Genomic DNA, 19,539 nt, shown 5'->3' with positions numbered 1-19,539 from the left:
TCAAAATCTGTTGTTTTCTTTGGTTTATTTTTGAGTTTCTTGGGCTGGTTTTTGCTGCTGTGAGTGCTGGTTTACTGAGTTTCGGTTGGTTCAGTTGATTCAAACTCGCTTTGGCCATTGTAAAGCATATTCTGCCACCTAATATTTTTGCTGCTATTGATACCTGTACTTGCTGGACTTCATATGTATTGGAAAGATTTTCCTTACAGGTTTCACTCTTATCTTCTTGTTGATTTCTTTGCTATTTATATCATGAATAAAAGAAAATTTAGTCTTAAATGCTTAATGTACTTTCTTATGTTGCCAAAATTTTAGTTCTTTAATATTTAAATAAGTATATATGCTCATGTCTATCAAATTGTTGTAGTTTTGAATTTTAAGCAAGTTACATGTTTAAACAATATGTGAATTAACTATCTTTCCTTCGTTAAACTCCAGTAACATAATGTTGTTATACTTTATATCAATCTTTTGTAAAGTTTTCTTAATAAGAAAGAAACTTATGTGTTTGTTTATTTCCTTGGCATGTAATGAGAGTTCTGGCATTATATAAAAAGGATTAAAATGTTATCATCTTTAATTTAGCTTGAATATTTAGGCTAAAAATTACAAGCATCTTGATAAAACTGGTAATTGAGTTTTTTTTTTTTTTTTTCTTCTCTCTCATGCGAATGGGACGAATTTATTGGAGTAACGTATTTCCCTCATTATCCCGTGAATGACTTACAATTTCAATTTCATATTATTGAGTTGAATGTTTAGTTAAAATTCATATTCTAAATGATAGTGAAAATTCATTACTGTTGGGCCATGGGATATAAGACGAGTGGGCCATTGGGTTTAACGGAACTAAAAATAAAATTTACCCATTCCTTGGGCCTGAAACACGTGAAGTGACCAATTTCACTAATGTGGTATGGGTTGCAAAAAATGAGCACAAGTAAGCTCTAACTTTGATCATAATTAATTCAAATATTTTCTAAATAATTAATATTTCCCAAAAACGTTAGGCAACTGTTAGGCGTGCTTTAACTTTTTCATTCAGGGACTCGCTTGCGTAGTATGATTTTTAACATTTAATAAATTAATTCAACAATATTTTAGTTAATTTTCAGTTTAATTAATCCCTTACTAAAATCGTGAATTCGCTTGCGTAGCGCGACAATTGATATTTAATTAATTGCTTTGAATGTAGTATTTTTTTTCCAAAAGCAATAACGTACTAATAACCCTTGTCATGAATGCGGATTCGCTTGCGTAGCTGTTATGATTAAATTTAATAAATTTCGTCTCGATCACGCATTCGCTTGCGTAGTGTGGTTATGACATCTTATCATTCAAACTATTCTTTAATTTTTCTAATAATCAAGAAATAAAAGCGGATAGGTAAAACATGAAAATCATATAAGTCACAGTTTTTCTAAAATTAAGTCAAGCCAAGTTTTTAAGTCAATAAAGCGACCGTGCTAGAACCACGGGACTCGGGGAATGCCTTACACCTTCTCTCCGGTCAACAGAATTCCTTACTCGAACTTTGTCTTCGCAGACTAAATAACAAAAGAGTCAAATCTTCCTTTGAATATGGATTCAAATAAAAGATGACTTGGAACACCCAAAAATCAATTCCAAGTGGCGACTCTATAAATAAAATAATCCCTACTCAAATTTGTGATTTTAATTGGAAAAACTCTTTAACCACAATCCATAACACACATATCTTTTTTGAGGGGTAGAAAAGGGGTGTGACAACTACTCAACCAACAAACTCAGCTAACCATTGCGTGCATAAGTAATAAACTTTGATAGACATAATTATTCGATATCTGTACCGGTGAAAATTAATACATATCCCAAGGAATATGGTAGAATAATTGAAATATGCATAAGTTGATCATAAAAATTAATCGAGATAGGATTTTTTTTTAATTCTTTTTGCCACGTTGAGATTTTCTTTCCTCTTTTTTTTTGGGGGGGGGGGGGGAGGGAGCTTTGTCGGATCAAGGATTATAGCTGAGGAATCTGAAGTAGAAGAAATAAAGAGGAGATAACCACGACTAAATATAGTCAATCTTTAAAGATAAAGTCGGTCGATAATATTTTTAATTTTTTTTCATATACGTGGAAGGAATTAATTTATTTTTTCAAAGTTGCTCTTAGATTAAAGAGTCTAAGATTATTTGTTATATTTTTTATGAATAAATTAAAGTTAATATGATCAATTTCAGTATTCATTAATAATAAAATATGAATATGCGCAATAACAAGAAAAAAAAACAATTAAAGTGGACCGAAGGAATTAAGTAAAAAACTTCTTTTTTTTTTTTTGAAAAATTCCCAGAGAAATTCACAGTCGCTCACTGTGCAATAGCTCACAAACCACACAGAAGATGTAAATCGAACTAGGCAAGCCCGGTGCGACGAGCTCTGACTGAGGAAGTTACTGGTGAGGGTAATCGATCCCAGGATTGAAAATCACTCAACCAACCAACTCAGCCAAACATTGCGCGCGCAAGTAATAAACTTTGATAGGCATAATTATTCGATATATGTACAGGTGAAAATTAATACATATCCCAAGGAATATGGTGAAATAATTGAAATATGCATAAGTTGATTATAAAAATTAATCGAGATATGAGTTTTATTTCAAATACTTTTTGCCACGTTGAGATTTTTTATTTTTATTCTTAAATTGTTTCTTTCCGGAGCTTTGTCGGATCAAGGATTATAGCTAACTAGCTGAGGAATCTAAAGTAGAAGAAATAAAGAGGAGATAACCACGACTAAATATAGTCAATCTTCAAAGATAAAGTCGGTCGATATATTCATTAACGGCCGGAGAGAATCTGGAGAAAACTTCCTCGCAAATAAGAAAGGGTCATATCGTTTAGCAACAGATAAATCCGAACCGTTGATTCCTTCATCACCATATCGAGGCCGGGTCGATCGAAGGGTCAACATCAATTCTGGTCCCACCTCGCTAGCAGTGTAAGTACGAGGATGCCCTCCGTGACTACCCTTCCAGTTAACGTGTGTCAAAGTGGTTGGGACACAACCTTGCGGGTCTACCATGTTCAGCAGCGTAGAGAAATAATGCTCCTCGGGATAACACGTGGAAGCTTCTAAGCAAGGTAGCTTGAATTTTGACCATAACTTCTTATCACGCACAATTATCCTCGCGTGCTTACGTTTTATAACAAAAAATTGAGACCCAATTCGAAAATCTTCAAACTTCACTTCCGGTAACATCGCGTGTTCCCCACGCGCCGCCCATCGGCCGTATGCCCAGCTCTCATTCCCCAGTATCTCAATAAAGCTCTTTTTAGATTTTATCAGAACTCTGTAAGTGAAACTAAAAGAGTGAAGCGGAATGCAAGATGGGGAGAGAAGGGCAAACATGTAATTCAACTTATCGTGGAGGAGTGCTCTGGCGAGTAACCGACGCCCCGCCGCAGCCAGAGTTGGGGAGTGGCGGCGAGTGGGTTTTGAAGGGATGACTCGGACAGCAAACACGCCTTGAAACGGCGGCGTATAGTTGAAACGTGGGTCGGCGTGTATATATATGTTGTAAAGATTTTTGGGTGTATTGTTAAAGAAAAGCTCCCATAGGGGCGCAAATGGAAGTGGGGTAGTTGTTAGAAACATGAATGCTAGTTTCTTTGGTGCTGTAACTGGTTGTGGTATTGAGTTGACTTTTGCAGCTTCTTGAAATAGTAAGTTATCGTCAACTTCTTCATGCAAAAGTACTGCTGAAGATGATTCTGTACTAGGATGTTCTTTGCTATGTTTTTGTTGGATACTATGATTTGTTGGTGGGGGGAATATGGATATAGGGTTAGAACGTATGTCACTACTCCTATTTAAGACATGAGTTGGTGTGATATTATTAAGAGGGGTAGTGATAGTAAAGATAATAGCAAGTGGTAAGCAAAGTAAAAGAGCACAAAGTAGAGAGATTGGAGAAGGAGAAAGCATGATATTAAATGAGGCAAAGGGTGGTGGTTGAGAAAAGGACCGCCCGGCAAGGTGGTGGGTGGTGGGGAGTTGGGAACCGGGGGAGGGGGGGGGGGGTGAATGAAGATGGTGAGATTTGTTAGGGTTGAGCTAATTAATTAGAAGTACTCCCTATACTACTGTTTAAACTTGGAAAAATGCTAGCTAGAGTGAAAAGTAGTAGTATTTGTTTATGTTTTATTATGTAGAAAGTTTGCATGTAATATATCTAGGTTTTTGTTTATTTTAGTTTGAATTTTGAGCTGCCATCACTCTTTAAATAGAGTTGATAAATCTAAAATAGAGTGTTTGGAATTAGGGATGAGAGTGTGAAATGGAAAGTTGTGCATCATCTTTCTCGTTGGTTAAGTTTGGATTATTATCTACGTGGCAAACATGCATGTTTTGATGGGACCATGTTTTGGTGGCATTAAGAATGTGTCCCCACATGAAATATCCAACAACAAAGAAAAGCTTTGGGCTCGAGTTACTCGTGCAATACAAAATGATTGATATGATATTAGGAAAATGAGCTTTTTTGATGAACCAATGCGAATGGGTGTAAGGCTCGCTTTTCGGACGATAGTCGTTCTTAAAATAATAATTATTTGATTATCAAATATAATTAATTTTTTATGAGCTAAAAGTAATTAAAGTCCTATAATATTTGCCTTAATTTGTTTTTAAAAAAATACTCGAATTGAGATAAATCGATAGTAATTTGGAAACTCTAGTGATTAACCAAGGAACCATGATTAACAAAGTACCAAATGAGATGTAACATGATAAGTGTTATTTAGTCACAAAGGCAATAAGAGAAATTAACATCCTAGATGTATAAGGTAAAATATGATATGTTAAATAATTACATAACAGGGTGACACGTGGAACCGAAAACAAATGATAGCTAAAATCGAAAATAATTGTTTTGTTTGTTACCGAAAAGAATGATGCTCATAAAGATGCAATAAATGTCTGTCACCCGGTAGCATTTAATGAAGAATATTATACAATATTTAATACACTGCCCGTTACAAAAAATTTCTCATTCATGTTCACTGTTACACATTTTTCAATGGCCCTCATAATTGACATTAAATAAGGGCATGATCCAAGGACCTTGCTACCTAGGTGCAAATATAAATAGCGAGCTATGTTATCATTGTAAAAGACACGAATTTTCTAGCAAACTCATGCTATAATCTATTCAAAACTTTATACAATTTTACTTTCTTACTTTTTGATTTCATTATTGTTGTGCCTGGAAGCCTTGCTCCCGGAACTACTGTTTCTGCTATTTCATCTTCGTCTCAAGACTAAGTATTGCATATTTCTTCAATTCTTTTATTATTTCAGGATCGAATTAATTGACTTGTCTAGAAATCACGTATAAATTCAACTGTACCATTTTACGGGTAAACAGTTTGGCGCTCATCGCGGAGCCTAGACATTCGTGTAATTAAGTTGATCCTTGCCTCTTTTACTAAAGTATTTTGATTATATGTTCTTAGCAAAAATCACATAAAATGGCAGATAACGGTGTTAACAACACACACAGTCTTGAGGCCCAAGAAGACCAGCCTCATCACAATGATTCAATCAGTGATACCCACAATGAAGGGAACGATGCCACGCCGATCCACGACAGACGGTGCCCGTGACACGTTCGGGAGGCGACCCCGATGATGCTGAAGAGGAGCATGTTGTTGAAACGGTAAGGGTCCTGCAAGAGCAATAAGAGACCATTATAGGCCATCTCACACGACAGGATAAGGTTATGATAGAATTAAAATAGGCATTGTCAAGTGTTTCCAATAACGCAAATGGACGAGGTCCAGTTCCTCCCAACGCTCCCGCAAATCAAACAACGCAGAGGGTCGACAATAACACCCCGAGGGGCGAGGTCGGCTTTGATGAGGCTGGGGAAGTGGGTCCGGTCACAACAACGAGAGTGATCCCTTCAAAAGCGAACTCTTACAGTTTTTGAGGGAAGTGAACGCCCGTATGGACCAAATCCCGGGTGCACCACTGGTGCTGAAAGGGCCGGACTCAAAGAAGTATACTCAGTTGCCGTACAAACCAAGCGCGACGCCAGAATTAATCCCGAAGCAATTTAAAATGTCCGACGTACCGAAATATGATGGGACTTTGGACCCTTAGTAGCATATTACCACATATACAATGGCTGTGAAGGGGAACGATTTAGCTCCCCACGAGATTGAATCTGTTTTGCTGAAGAAATTCGGAGAGACTCTTACGAGGGGAGTCTTGACGTGGTATTTATTATTTCCCGAGCATTCCATAGATTCCTTTGAGATGCTCGCAGATTCTTTTATTAAGGCCCATGTCGGGGCTAGAAATGTGCTTGGCCCGAAAGGTCGACATATTCAGAATTGCACAAGTAAAGTCTGAGTCGCTACAAGAATTCGTCACCCGGTTCCAAAAGGAATGAATGTTGCCCCCGGCTGTTCCAGATGAATGGGCGACTGAAGCTTTCACCAAGGCTCTGAATCCGAGAAGTTCTGATACTTTCCGAAAATTGAAAGAAAGCTTGATTGAGTTCCAAGCGACGACTTGGGCAGATGTTCACAACCGGTACGAGTTCAAGATAAGTATTGAAGATGATCAGATTTGCTTCCCGGCGTCGCCAAAAGGTCGAGAGAAGAATAAAGAAAAATCAAAGACGATTTCGACACAAATAGACGGTCTTTGAGGGGTCAGTTTTTGCCCTACGAACGGGTCGAAGAACGTGGCAGAATTTTACGGTCGACAGACAGAAGAATTGATCGCGGTCGGAACAACAGATCATTGCAGGACAAAGAAACTTCAGGTTCTTGGGATCCTTCCTATCCCAGGCTATCAGAATACAACTTCAACAACAGTATAGTAGAGTTGGTATTGGCTGTGAGAAACATTAAAAAAAGCACGGTTCCCAAAGTCGGTAAGGTCCGATCCCAACCAGAGGGACCCCAATTTATGGTGCGAATACCACAGGATGAATGGCCACCGGACTGGGGACTACCGACATCTGCATGAAGAGGCGGTAACACTATGACGAGCGTAAAACACAACACAAAATTGATGCTCGCTAGTCAAAGATAGTGTAGTCTAATTATCGTCTCCACAGGGATTGGATTTAAACAATGCTCAAGTAATTTCTAGCTTAACGCTATTCAGGATGATCAAAACTTGATTTGTAATTATTATGGACTACGTTTAACTACTAAAATAAAGTAATTGACAATAGACATCAAGGAATTGGAGATTCGCAAAGTGGTTTCTTATAAATGTGAGGAATAATGGTTTGACAGTATAGGTGCAAGATAACTATTTGAGATTTAACTCTAGTTTAATTCACTCTAATATTCTAATGATTCTCACTAATTCGCTCGATGATTAGTTCAAATGTGTAGTCAAGACTCCTCTCTCGATTAAATCTTAACTCTACGAGGTGAACTATTATAAGCACTGTGAAGTATGCAAGCATGCGTTAATGGATTGGTCCTTAGGAAAATGTATCTCAAATATTTTCCTAACTTGATTTAATCAACAATTCAACAAGCTCTTCCGATTACTTAAGAGAATCAATGAATTAAATCAAATAAAATAATGCAAAGATAATCACCAAGATATTCCTCTTTCGATTAAATAAACTGATAAATAAAGTTGCAACAATTCAAAACTCCATAAATGAATTCAAGCATGAACTAGCGTTAAAATCCATAAATATTTATCAAAATACCATATCCGTCAAAACCTAAGAGATATTACTCCATGATCATGGAAGAAGTCATCGCAAATATAATTGAAGAATAAGAAAGCATCAATCTAACTTTGCAATCCAAACTCTCGTATTGAATTGATGGAAAGATGATGAAATCTTGTGTCTTGTAACCTCCAATGCTCTCCCAAAGCTTCTGAGGTCAAACAGTCCCTTCAAAAATATCTTTTTGGTGTATTTATACCATGTAGGAGTGGGCCCAGGAAAAAATACCTTTTCCTAGCCGAAACAGGACAAATACTATGAGAAAATTTCACAGTCGCGCCGCCCCATACAGGGCGCTTGTGGGAAAGTTCAAAGAGCAGGTTCTGACGGGCAGCAGTAGAAATACACATCCGCGTCGCCCCATGCGCCGCGACAGTGCAAACTTTATAGAGTAACTTCGTTTCGTCGATTTTTGATATCTAGACTCGGTCCTCGACCCCCGAATACGATCCCAGTTTAATCCCTTGGGATTTTACTCATACTTCAAAGCTCCAACTTGTTCAATTTAGCTCCCGGATATCTTTTTAGCTCAGAATCGCTTCCTGCAAGGCATCAAACACCTAATAAGTGCAATACACTACCATTCAAGCTCAAATGCAAGTACAATGCAATAATTAGAGTGCAAACTACAACTAAAACACGTGATTCTAGCCTACCATCGCACTGCTAAAAAATGGCCATCTCAAAGAATTCTTAAGTGACTGGGCCAAAAACAATTACGGCCGCAACCGTGATAATGCGGAGCCCTCAAAAACAGGAGAAGATCTCCCGCGCCAGATGATCAATATGATCTTCGAGGGGAATGAGATCAATGAGGTTACCTTATCGGCAACAAAGAAGACGAAGGTATCAGTAACCCATGGCAAGAGACTCTGGAAAGTCATTGAAGACTACATCACTTTCACGTAGGAGGACGCAAACAGACTGTTGCTACTGCACAACGACGCATAATTTTATTAAATGTACTAGATTTTAAAATTAAATGTGTTCTGGTAGATCTAGGAAGTTCGCCCAATATCATAAAATGGAGGGTATTGGAGCAAGCCAAACTTACTGGAAGCATCATTGTGGCCATAAAATTCCTCGCTGGGTTCAACCTCACATTCATAACGACCCGATGAGAGATCCTGCTGCCCATAAATACCGAAGGGGTATTGAGGACAACCCTTTTCGAGGTTGTGGACGATGATATGGGTTATAACATTATTCTAGGAAGACCGTTGTTGCACGAGATGAGGGTCGTACCATCAACATATCATCAGTTGTTGGAATTCCCAACTTTCGAAGGGATCAAACAGATAAAGGGCGACCAACCAATGGCAAGGGAGATGAATACGATTTCGGTATCCAGTAGCAAAGGGAAGGAGCATGTGGCATGGCAATTACAGGAACCAGCGCCTGCTCCCAAATTAAGTGAAGTTAACCAGGGGGAAGAAACGTCAAAATCATATCATGTGCCAAGATATTTCTAGGTACTAGAAGAGAGGGACGCAACGAAGTCTACAACGAAAGAGCTCGAGCAAGTTGCATTATTTGAAAGGTTCTTGGAGAGGAAATTACACTTGGGGACAGGACTTCACCCCGAGTTCAGGTCTGGATTTATTAAATTTCTTAAGTATAATGCCGATTGTTTTGCATGGTCGCATATGGATATGACAGGTATCCCAATGGAAGTGGCCATACACAAGTTAAGCTTGGATCCCAACATCCCTCCGTTAAGACAAAAGAAACTCCCTATTGCGGAGGCCAGGAATAAATTCGTCAAAGAAGAGGTAGCTAGTCTACTTGATATCGGTTCGATCCGAGAGGTAAAGTATCCAGACTGGCTAGCTAATGTAGTAGTAGTTCCTAAGAAGAACAATAAATTTTGTATGTGCGTAGACTATAAGGACTTTAATAAGGCATGCCCAAAGGACTCCTTCCCACTGGCAAACATCGATCAAATGATTGATGCAACGACTGGGCACGAGTTAATTAGTTTCTTCAATGCTTATTTCGGGTACAACCAAATTAAGATGAACCTGGAGGATCAAGAAAAAACTTCGTTCATAACGAAATTTGGCACATACTTCTATAGTATGATGCCCTTCGGGCTAAAGAACGCCGGAGCCACTTATTAACGACTCGTAAACAATATGTTTGAAAAACAGATAGGGAAAACCATGGAAGTTATATAGACGAAATACTTGTTAAGTCTTTAAAGGCAGGTGATCATCTTAAAAATTTGCAAGAAACTTTTGATATCCTAAGGAATCATAACATGAAGCTTAACCCCGGGAAGCGCGCGTTCGGGGTCAGATCTTGCAAGTTCCTAGGATTTCTGGTATCACAAAGAGAAATTGAGGTTAACCCCGATAAGATTAAAGCCATCGAAGACATCCCGAACCAGCTATCAAGCATGAAAGAAGTTCAAAGGCTCACAGGGAGATTGGCCTCTTTAAGCAGGTTAATTTCCCGGTCATCAGAGAAATGCCACCATTTCTTCGCGTTGCTCAAAAAGAAAAATAATTTCGAATGGACTCTGGAATTCAACAGGCTTTGAGAGATTTGAAAAGGTACTTGTCAAGCCCTCTGTTACTATCAAAGCCGAAGGAAGGTGAAACACTGTTAATCTACCTAACAGTCTTGGAGATAGCGGTAAGCGCCATTTTAGTCTGAGAGGACGAAGGTACGCAATCTCCCATTTATTACGTTAGTATAATTTTAACGGGAGCAGAAACTCACTACCCGCACTTGGAGAAGCTGGCCTTAGCTCTCGTAATCGCCGCTCGGAAGCTAAGGCCTTACTTCCAATGTTACCCGATAATTGTGGTGTCACAACCCAAAATTCCAACCTATCGTGATGGCGCCTAACGTGGTACTAGACAAGCCGATTTCTCACAAATATTTCCAACACTTTTAACAAGAATGAATTTAAAGCAGTTTTAATAGTAAAAGTTCTCATAACCGGGATAGAAAACCCAAAACATAATGCGGAATTCCCAACTATCGGGGTGTCATAGAGTACATGAGCAGCTATACCTCACAAGTCTAAAAAACATGATCTATAATAGTCTGAGACCAAATACAGTAAATAAGAAGATAGAGAAGGAGAGACAAGGTCTGCGAAACACAACAACGACCTCTGAATCTCCGAAAAATTAATTGTGCCAAAGAATCAACACCCACTATGTCCGGGATCACCTGGATCTGCACACAAAGTGCAGGGTATAGTATGAGTACAACCAACTCAGTAAGTAACAATAATAAATAAGAACTGAAAGTAGTGACGAGATTCATAGCTAAGTTCAAATATGGTAATTTTCAACATAAAAGGGTAGGCATGTTCTCAAGTTCAACATTTAAAATTCCATAGTAATTTCATATCGACTTCGACTGAAACAAAAGATAATGTATTTCAGAAATTTCCAAAACAGTGATATATGACAGCTGAAATGCAGTAATAACGAAATCAATGCATCCTCTTAGAGTAACAGACACTCAGTCCTCCCATTCACTCCAACCTCACAGTCACTCTTTCCTCACAGTCACTCATTCCTCTCAATCACTCAACACTCGGCACTCGCACTCAGTAGGTACCTGCGCTCACTGGGGGTGTGTACAGACTCCGGAGGGGCTTCTTCAGCCCAAGCATTATAACAAGTCAATCGTGGCATATAACAATGAAATATGTTGCGGCGTGCAACCCAATCTTATAAATATCCTCACAATCAGGCCCTCGACCTCACTCAGTCATCAACCTTTCCAGTCTCTCGGGCTCTCAAAAATTATGATAAGCAACCCAACCATCAATGATATGATGCATCAATAATGAATAAGAGAGACTTAGATGTAATATGTGAGTAAAAATCGTGACTGAGTATGAAACAATAATTTAGCAGATAATTCAACATGTACACGACCTCTATGGATCCCAACAATGTCAACACATAGTTTAAACATGATTTATAGATTAATTTCTCTAAGTACGTGGAAAAATATACAGATATCAACAGATTATTCAACTACACAGTTCCATGAAATTTACCAAGTCACAATTCCTATGGTGCACGCCCACACGCCCGTCACCTATCATGTGCGACACCTCAAAGCCAGTCACATAACACATAATCCGGGGTTTCATACCCTCAGGACCAAATTTAGAACTGTTACTTATCTTAAATTGTGTAATTATTTATTCTGCAATGCCTTTGCCTCACGAATCGGCCTCCAAACGCCTCGAATCTAGCCACAAATAATCCAATTCAGTCAATAAAAATTATAGGAATTGATTCCATATGAAAATACAAATTTTACCATCAAAATCCGAAATTACACCCAAAAATCACGTCTCGGAATCCGAAAAAAGTTACAAAATCCGAAAGCCCATTAAACCACGAGTCTAACCATGCCAATTTTACCTAATTCCGACATCAACACAACCCTCAAATCTTCAAATTAAATCAAGAGGGTTTTCTAAGCTTTCCAACTTTATTCACCCATTAAATGTTAAAAACAACCATGGATTCGGGTAATTTGATCAATAATGAGTTAAAAACACTTACCCCGTTGTTTTACTTAAAAATCTCCCAAAAATCGCCTCTTCCCGAGCTCTAATCCGTCAAAAATAGAAAATCAGAACTTAAACATTTTGTCCAGGCATTCCTTCTTCGCGAATGCGACAGGGCCCTAGCGTTCGCGAAGCACAAAATTGTGCTGTCCAAACATTGCCCTTCGCGAACGCGAGACACAGCTCGCGAATGCGATGCTTTACCGGGCGAACCTTCACGAATGCGAAGGCAAAAATCCACTCCAGCTGTTTTCCCGTTCGCGAATGCGATACCCAATCGCGAACGCGATGAACAACCTCGCCTGCCCCTAACTCCGCTTCGCGAACGCGATACCCCTCTCGCGAACGTTAAGAGCAAATCTTACATGCCTCAAGTTTCCCCTCCGCGAACGCGAGAACCCACTCGCGAAAGCGAAGAAGGAAACCAGACACAAACATCGGAAAATTCCAGCCAAGTTTCAATTTCAAAATTCATTCCGTTAACCATCCGAAACTCACCTGAGGCCCTCGGGGCTTCAACCAAACATACTATCAACTCCCAAAACATCACACGAACTTAGTCGAACCCTCAAATCACCTCCAACAATGGTAAAACCACGAATCACACCCCAATTCAAGCTTAATGAAATTAAAAAATTTTAACTTCTACATTCAACGTCGAAACCTATCAAATCAAGTCCGATTGACCTCAAATTCTGCATACAAGTCATAAATGATATAACAGAGGTATTCTAATTTTCAAACTCGCATTTCGACCCCGATATCAAAAAGTCAACTCTTTGGTCAAACTACCAAACATAAGTTTCTATTTTAGCCATTTCAAGCCTGATTTAGCTACGGGATTCCAAATAATTTTTCGGACGCGCTCCTAAGTCCAAAATCACCATACATAGCTATTGAAATCATCAAAACTCTATTCCAGGGTCGTTTACACATAAGTTGATATTCGGCCACTATTTTAACCTAAACTTTAAACCTTGGAACTAAGTGTTCCAATTCATTCCAAAACCTCCCCAGACCCGAACCAATCACCCCGGCGAGTCACATAACAACTATAAAGCATAAATTGATCAGTAAATAGGAGAACGGGGTTGTAATACTCAGAACGACCGATCGGGTCGTTACATATGGTGACCACCTTTCACCCGCGGAATATCATTCACAAACCCGAACTCTCGGGTAGATTGGCCAAATGGGCCGTCGAAATGAGTGAATTTTACATAGAGTATAAGCCTAGGATTGATATTAAGTCACAAGTTTTGGCCGACTTTGTGGCCGATTTTAGTCTAGGATTGCTGCCTCGGGCAACCAAAGAAGCAGTGATAGTGTCAGAATCAACATTGGGAGTTTGGACCTTATTTATGGATGGAGCTTCCAACGTAATGGGGTCCGGTTTGGCACATTATTAATAACGCCTTCGGGAGAAAGCCTAAGAAAGGCCATAAGAATGGTCCCTTTGAGTAACACGAAGCAGAGTATGAAGCTTTGATTGCAGGACTTGAATTGGCCCGGGGACTAGATTCTGAGGTCATAAAAGTCAAATGCGACTCCCAGCTGGTGGTAAATTAAGTCTACAGGATCTTCGAAACCAAAGAGGAGCATATGCAATAATACGTGGTGAAGGTTCAGACTCTGCTTGCTCGATTCTGGGAGTGGTCAATTACGTATATCCCAAGGGAAGAAAACACATAAGCGGATGTATTAGCTAACCTCAGTTCATCAACAGAAATAAAGGGATCAGATTCCGGGACGGTAGTGCAACTCATGTAGTCAATTCTGGACGCAAATAGCTACTATGAGGTGAATACGACTAATTTGGTCTGGAACTAGAGGAATAAGATCATTGATTATTTCAAACACATAAAGTTGCCCGAAGACTCCAAGGCATCCCGGGCACTGCGAGTCAAAGAAGTGCGATATAGATTCAAAGAAGGCCAGCTGTATATGAAATCTTTTCAAGGCCCGCTGCCCAATGCTTGGGAGCCTCCGAAGCTAATTATGTTATGCGAGAAGTTCACGAAGGGATATGTGGAAATCATTCGGGTACATACTCCTTAGTACTAAGACTGATAAAGGCAAGATACTATTGGCCCCGAATGGAACAAGATGCCAAAGCTTTCGTGCAAAAATGCGATAAGTGTCAATGCTACTCACCACTGGTACATCAACCAGTAGAACCATTACACTCAGTTCCATCTCCATGATCGTTCATGTGTAGGGAATGGATATCGTCGGACCACTGCCGCCGGCCCTTGGTAAGGTAAGATTTCTTTTAATTTTAACTGACTATTTTTCTAAGTAGGTTGAAGCATGTCCTTATCAGAAGATCGGCGAACGCGAGATGGTGGATTTTTTGTTGGATAACATTATTTGCAAATTTGGAATACCAAAAGAGATAGCCTGCGATAACGGGCCACAATTTATTGGCGCAAAGATCACAAAGTTCCTTGAAGACTTGAAAATCAAAAGTATCACGTCTTCGCCCTATCATCCGAGCGCAAATGGTCAAGAGAAATCAACGAACAAAGTGATTATACAAAATCCCAAGAAGAGGTTGGAAGCGGACAAAGGTAAATGGCCTGAGGAACTGCCTGGAGTGCTATGGATGTACCGAACAACGGCCAAACCAAGCACAGGAGAAACTCATGATTCCCTTATGTACGGAGCAGAAGCCTTAATCTTGGTGGAAGTAGGGGAGCCCACCTTGAGATATTTCCAAGCAAATGAAGAGACAAACAACTAGGCAATATTAATCATCTTGGAGCTACTCGATGAGCGCAGGGACTTGGCGTATATAAGAATGGCAGTCCAAAAGCAGAGAATGAAAAGATATTATAATCGAAGAGTGATAAGTGGGGATTTTGACTGCTTATTAGCACCTTTTAGCTTTTGTTTTAGTCCGAAAGTATTGAATTGTGTTCGCGGAACTAATGAAATTATGCAAAATTGCATGAATGCTGGAAGTTTGGTCTCCCGAGATGAAATCCGACTAAAAAAGGTGTGTCCCGAAGCACAAGGCAATAAAGGGTGCAAAAGCACAAATGTGTAATCCGCAGAAGAGATTGAAGACTGCAGAATTCCATCTGCGGCCACAAAACAAGAAGAAATATTTAGGAGACCTTTCAGCAACGTGCGACCGCGGAACTAGACTAAGATTCAAAGATCAGAGAGTATGCGAAAAGACCAAGTCCAAGAGCCTTTATGCATTGCGAACTGCACAATAATTGTGCGGCTACAGAAGATTGCCTTCTGGCCGCAATCCAAAAATATACACCAGCAGAAGATTGCTTCGCGACCTAGTTCAGAAATGTGTGGCCGCAGAACTCCACTTCCTATCAGCTAAAGAAATCTGGGGACCGCACATGGAATTATGCGGTCGCAGAACCTCCCGAGGGGTATTTTTATCCTAGATTTTTTGCCCTGTATAAATAGATGAGTTTCACAAAATTAGGTCAACTTTTGAACATCTGGAGCTGTTGTAGCCATTTTTCTTTACTACTTTAGGTATTTTTACATTAGATTTCATTATTTTAATCTTCCATTACGAGCTTAATTAGCTTTTCTTCTCTATATTCTGCAATTTTCATTATAAGTAGCTAGACTCTTACTAGGGTTGTGACCCAACCCTAGTGTGTAAACCTTATGGGTATCTAATTTAGTGCTTGTTTATGATTGGGTGTTGATTATTTAGCTTAGTTCATGCTTAATTTTAGAATTAATAGTTGCAAATATTAATTCATGCCTATTTGACTTAATCTCTACTTGAGAAAGAGGGACATAGTCTAGCATAACTTAGTTAACAAGGAATTGGATCAATTGAGAGATTGCTTAACCCAATTAAAGGGTTCAACCTAGAGATAGTAATAACCTGACTTAAACTCTTATCAATGGTTTTGGTTGATACCCATTTGATCTTGAGGAAGCCAAATTGGGTAAAACCACTCTCTAACCGAGAGGTATTGAATGGGTAGTGTAGAGTTGTGAGTTATAATACACCCCAATCAACAAAATAAGCATTAGCGTGTTTACCCCATTAGGCAAACACCTAGGTTATGGTCACAACGCTAGGCCTTTTACCCAATTGGAAAACCTTAAAAATATTTATCTCTATTCTATTTCCTTTATCTTGCAATCATTAGATTAACAGTAGAAGTAGAAAACAAAATTGTATTGTGGAAGTGCAATCTAGATAGCCCATTTGCTTGCTTCAAATATATACTCCTAACTCCCATCATAACTCCTAGTTGATTCGACCCCGACTCCTAGTTGGGTAACTATTATTGCATACGACCGTGTCATATATGTTATTAAGGTATGTTGTTGATCAATTTTTGGCGTCGTTGCCGGGGAGTTAAAACGGTGTTAGCTATATATTTGGGCATATTTTTGGAATATCTTCTTTTCCTTCCGTGTTACTAACTTGTTTGAGAAATCGTAGGTACAACCATGGCGAACAATGAACACGAAAATTTACCTTTGGGGGATGTGGACATCGAGGATGATCAAATTGATGAGGTTCCTCTTGAACATCAAGCCAATAGAAGAGTCCAAGTGCCTCATGATAATGTTCCCGCTCCACCCCCACCTCCACCACGAGCGGCTCCACACCGGGTATTACCCAATGAAGGATATGCTAGTGTAAAAGTCCTTCCCCATATTAGGGCGGGTAACTTTCAAATCACCAATATGATGCTCACTTTGTTAGAGCAACGTGGTTTCTTCACCGGTGCTCCAAGTCAAAATACGTACAAATATTTGAAGGAATTTGTGGACACTTGTTGGGAGGAGCAAACAAACAAATGTCTCCGAAGATGCATTGAGGCTAAGGCTTTTTACCTTCTCTATACGGGGGAAAGCCTCAAATTGATTGGAACGATTGCCAAACCATTCTATTCACACTTGGGATGAGTTGGCGGAACAATGGTCAAGGAATGTCCCAACAATGATATGACGGAAACCATGATTCAACAAATCTTCTATCGTGGAATTAACACAGCCAACCAATGTGTAGTGAATCAACTTGCCGGTGGTAACTTTATGACTACGCCGTATGCGAAGGCGTGTGAGATTTTGGATGAAATGGTGAAAACATCATCGGCGTGGCAATCCCGGGCTAATGTTCCACAAGGTGATCCAAACGTGATCCACCTTGACAAAGAGTTGCATGACCATGGGCAAGCCATTGCCGAATTAACTACCATCATGAATCAACTAGCAAAGGCTTAACTTCGATAAGTGCAAAATCCTAAGCAAGTTAATGCCATGGAAGGGGTGTACATGATGGTAAATAAAAGAAGGATCAAAGGTCCACAAGTGAAAAATCGAGGGTAGAATTATGCGCAAGAGGAAAGTGGTTTTGATCGAGATGATTTTTACAATGAATAAAAAGATGAGGTGCAATATGTGATCAACTTTCAAGGGCAAAGAAACAACTTCCAAGTCCCAAACCAACAACAATGGCGACCTCAAGATAATCAAGGAAATTAGAATTCTAACAACCAAGAAAATTGGAGTGGTGGCAACAATCAAGGGAATTGGCATAACAACAACTATCAAGAAAATTCGGGGGGGGGGGGAGGGTGGAGGGGGGTAACAATCAAGGTGGATGTAATAATAATCAAGGCAGCCGGGAGTCGGATTTTCAAAGGCCCCCGATGTATCAACAATTGAGCAAGCCTCTTTATCCTTCCTATGGTCCAAGTTCTTCAAACAATGAGATTGGGCGTATTGAGAATATGTTAAAGCAAATGATGGAAAAGAATGCCGATTCGGATGCCCAAATTGCCTCACACAACACATCGATCCGCAGCTTAGAAATTCAAATGGAGAAAATCTCTCAAGCTCTAAATTCTCATACTAAAGGGGCACTACCAAGTGATACGGTAGTAAACCCAAAGGGTGGAAACAACACGGAGCATGCCATGACCGTTACTACAAGAAGTGGAAGAGGTTGGAATGCATCTACCTCAAGTCAAAGGCAACTTGTGGATGATGAGAAAGTGGTACAAGAAGAAGAGGTCCCGAACAATGTGGTGCAATCAAATGATAAAGTTCAGATTGATATTGATGATAGTGTGGAAGAGACTCAAGAGGAGGTGAACCCGTCTAGGGATCAGATTATTGACATATCGGAGCTGGTAGTGCAAAAGGCTAAGGCACCATTGCTTAAGCCTCTACCTCCATACCCTCAAAGACTTGCCAAGCAAAATGGAGAGAATCAATTCAAGAAGTTCATTCAAATGATGAAGAGTCTCTCAATCAATGTGCCATTAGTTGAAGCTTGGGAACAAATGCTAGGCTATGAAAAGTTTATGAAGGATCTCATGACAAAGAAACGGTTAATGAATAATGATACCATCAAAGTCACTCATCAAGTGAGTGCAATTGTGCACTCAATGGCTCCTAAGTTGGAAGATCCCGGTGCATTCACGATTCCTTGTACAATTGGAAATGCCAAGTTTGAAAAAGCTCTTTGTGATCTTGGGGCAAGTATCAATTTGATGCCCTATTCAGTTTTTAAGCCCTTGGGATTTGCGCAACCAAGACCCACCTCTATGAGATTTCAAATGGCCGATCGTACTATGAAGAGACCTTTGGGAGTGATTGAAGATGTCTTGGTTCGTGTTAATAAATTTATTCTTCCGGCGGATTTTGTCATTCTAGATTGTGAAGCTAATTATGAGGTGCCGATTATTCTTGGAAGACCTTTCCTTGCTACTGGGAAGGCTCTTTGTGATGTTGAAGCTGGAGAACTTACCTTCTGGATTGGTGATGAAAAAGTGGTTTTCCATGTGTGAAAGTCAATGCGGTAACCGAATAGCAATGTTGTGTGCTCTTTTGTGAATTTAGTGACCAGTGTTATTGTTGATGATCCAAATGCTATGATCAATGTGGGTGATATGTTGGAGGCCGTCTTTCTTAACTTTGATGATGACGATATGGATGGCTTCATGTAATGTGTGAACTCTTTGCAAGGAATGAGGTTGTACAACTATGCACCCCGAAAATTGTTCTTGGATCTTGGAGTTGAAGCCATTACCTCCACATCTTCGGTATGAATTTTTTGGTCCTTGTTCTACTTTACCAGCTATTCTTTTCTCTTGTTGACTAACGTGTAGGTAGACTCCACTTTGGCGGTGCTACAAAAGAGGAAGAAGGATATTGGGTGGACTTTGGTGGATATTCGGTGGATAAACCCCGTATTTTGCATACATAAGATCAACTTGTAGGA

The 19,539-nt window shown here is 39.6% G+C and overlaps 2 protein-coding genes across 2 annotated transcripts; one reads left to right on the top strand and one right to left on the bottom strand.

Annotated features, from left to right (window-relative positions):
- Window positions 1-2,638: 2,638 nt before the first annotated feature.
- On the bottom strand, window positions 2,639-4,303 carry LOC104110377 (glycosyltransferase BC10). Its single transcript, XM_009619849.4, has one exon. It carries the CDS (start codon window positions 3,973-3,975, stop codon window positions 2,794-2,796), a length of 1,182 nt encoding a protein of 393 aa, XP_009618144.1. The 5' UTR covers window positions 3,976-4,303; the 3' UTR covers window positions 2,639-2,793.
- A 13,659-nt stretch (window positions 4,304-17,962) lies between these two features.
- Window positions 17,963-19,264, top strand: LOC138895235 (uncharacterized). Its single transcript, XM_070179907.1, has 3 exons — window positions 17,963-18,310; window positions 18,365-18,797; window positions 19,158-19,264. The coding sequence occupies exons 1-3, from the start codon at window positions 17,963-17,965 to the stop codon at window positions 19,262-19,264; spliced, it is 888 nt and encodes a 295-aa protein (XP_070036008.1).
- Window positions 19,265-19,539: the final 275 nt, after the last annotated feature.

Source organism: Nicotiana tomentosiformis, chromosome 7 (genome assembly GCF_000390325.3).
Source record: "Nicotiana tomentosiformis chromosome 7, ASM39032v3, whole genome shotgun sequence".
Taxonomy (NCBI): domain Eukaryota; kingdom Viridiplantae; phylum Streptophyta; class Magnoliopsida; order Solanales; family Solanaceae; genus Nicotiana; species Nicotiana tomentosiformis.
The sequence above is the reverse complement of the archived record's forward strand: the minus strand, read 5'-3'. Positions and strand labels throughout refer to the sequence as shown.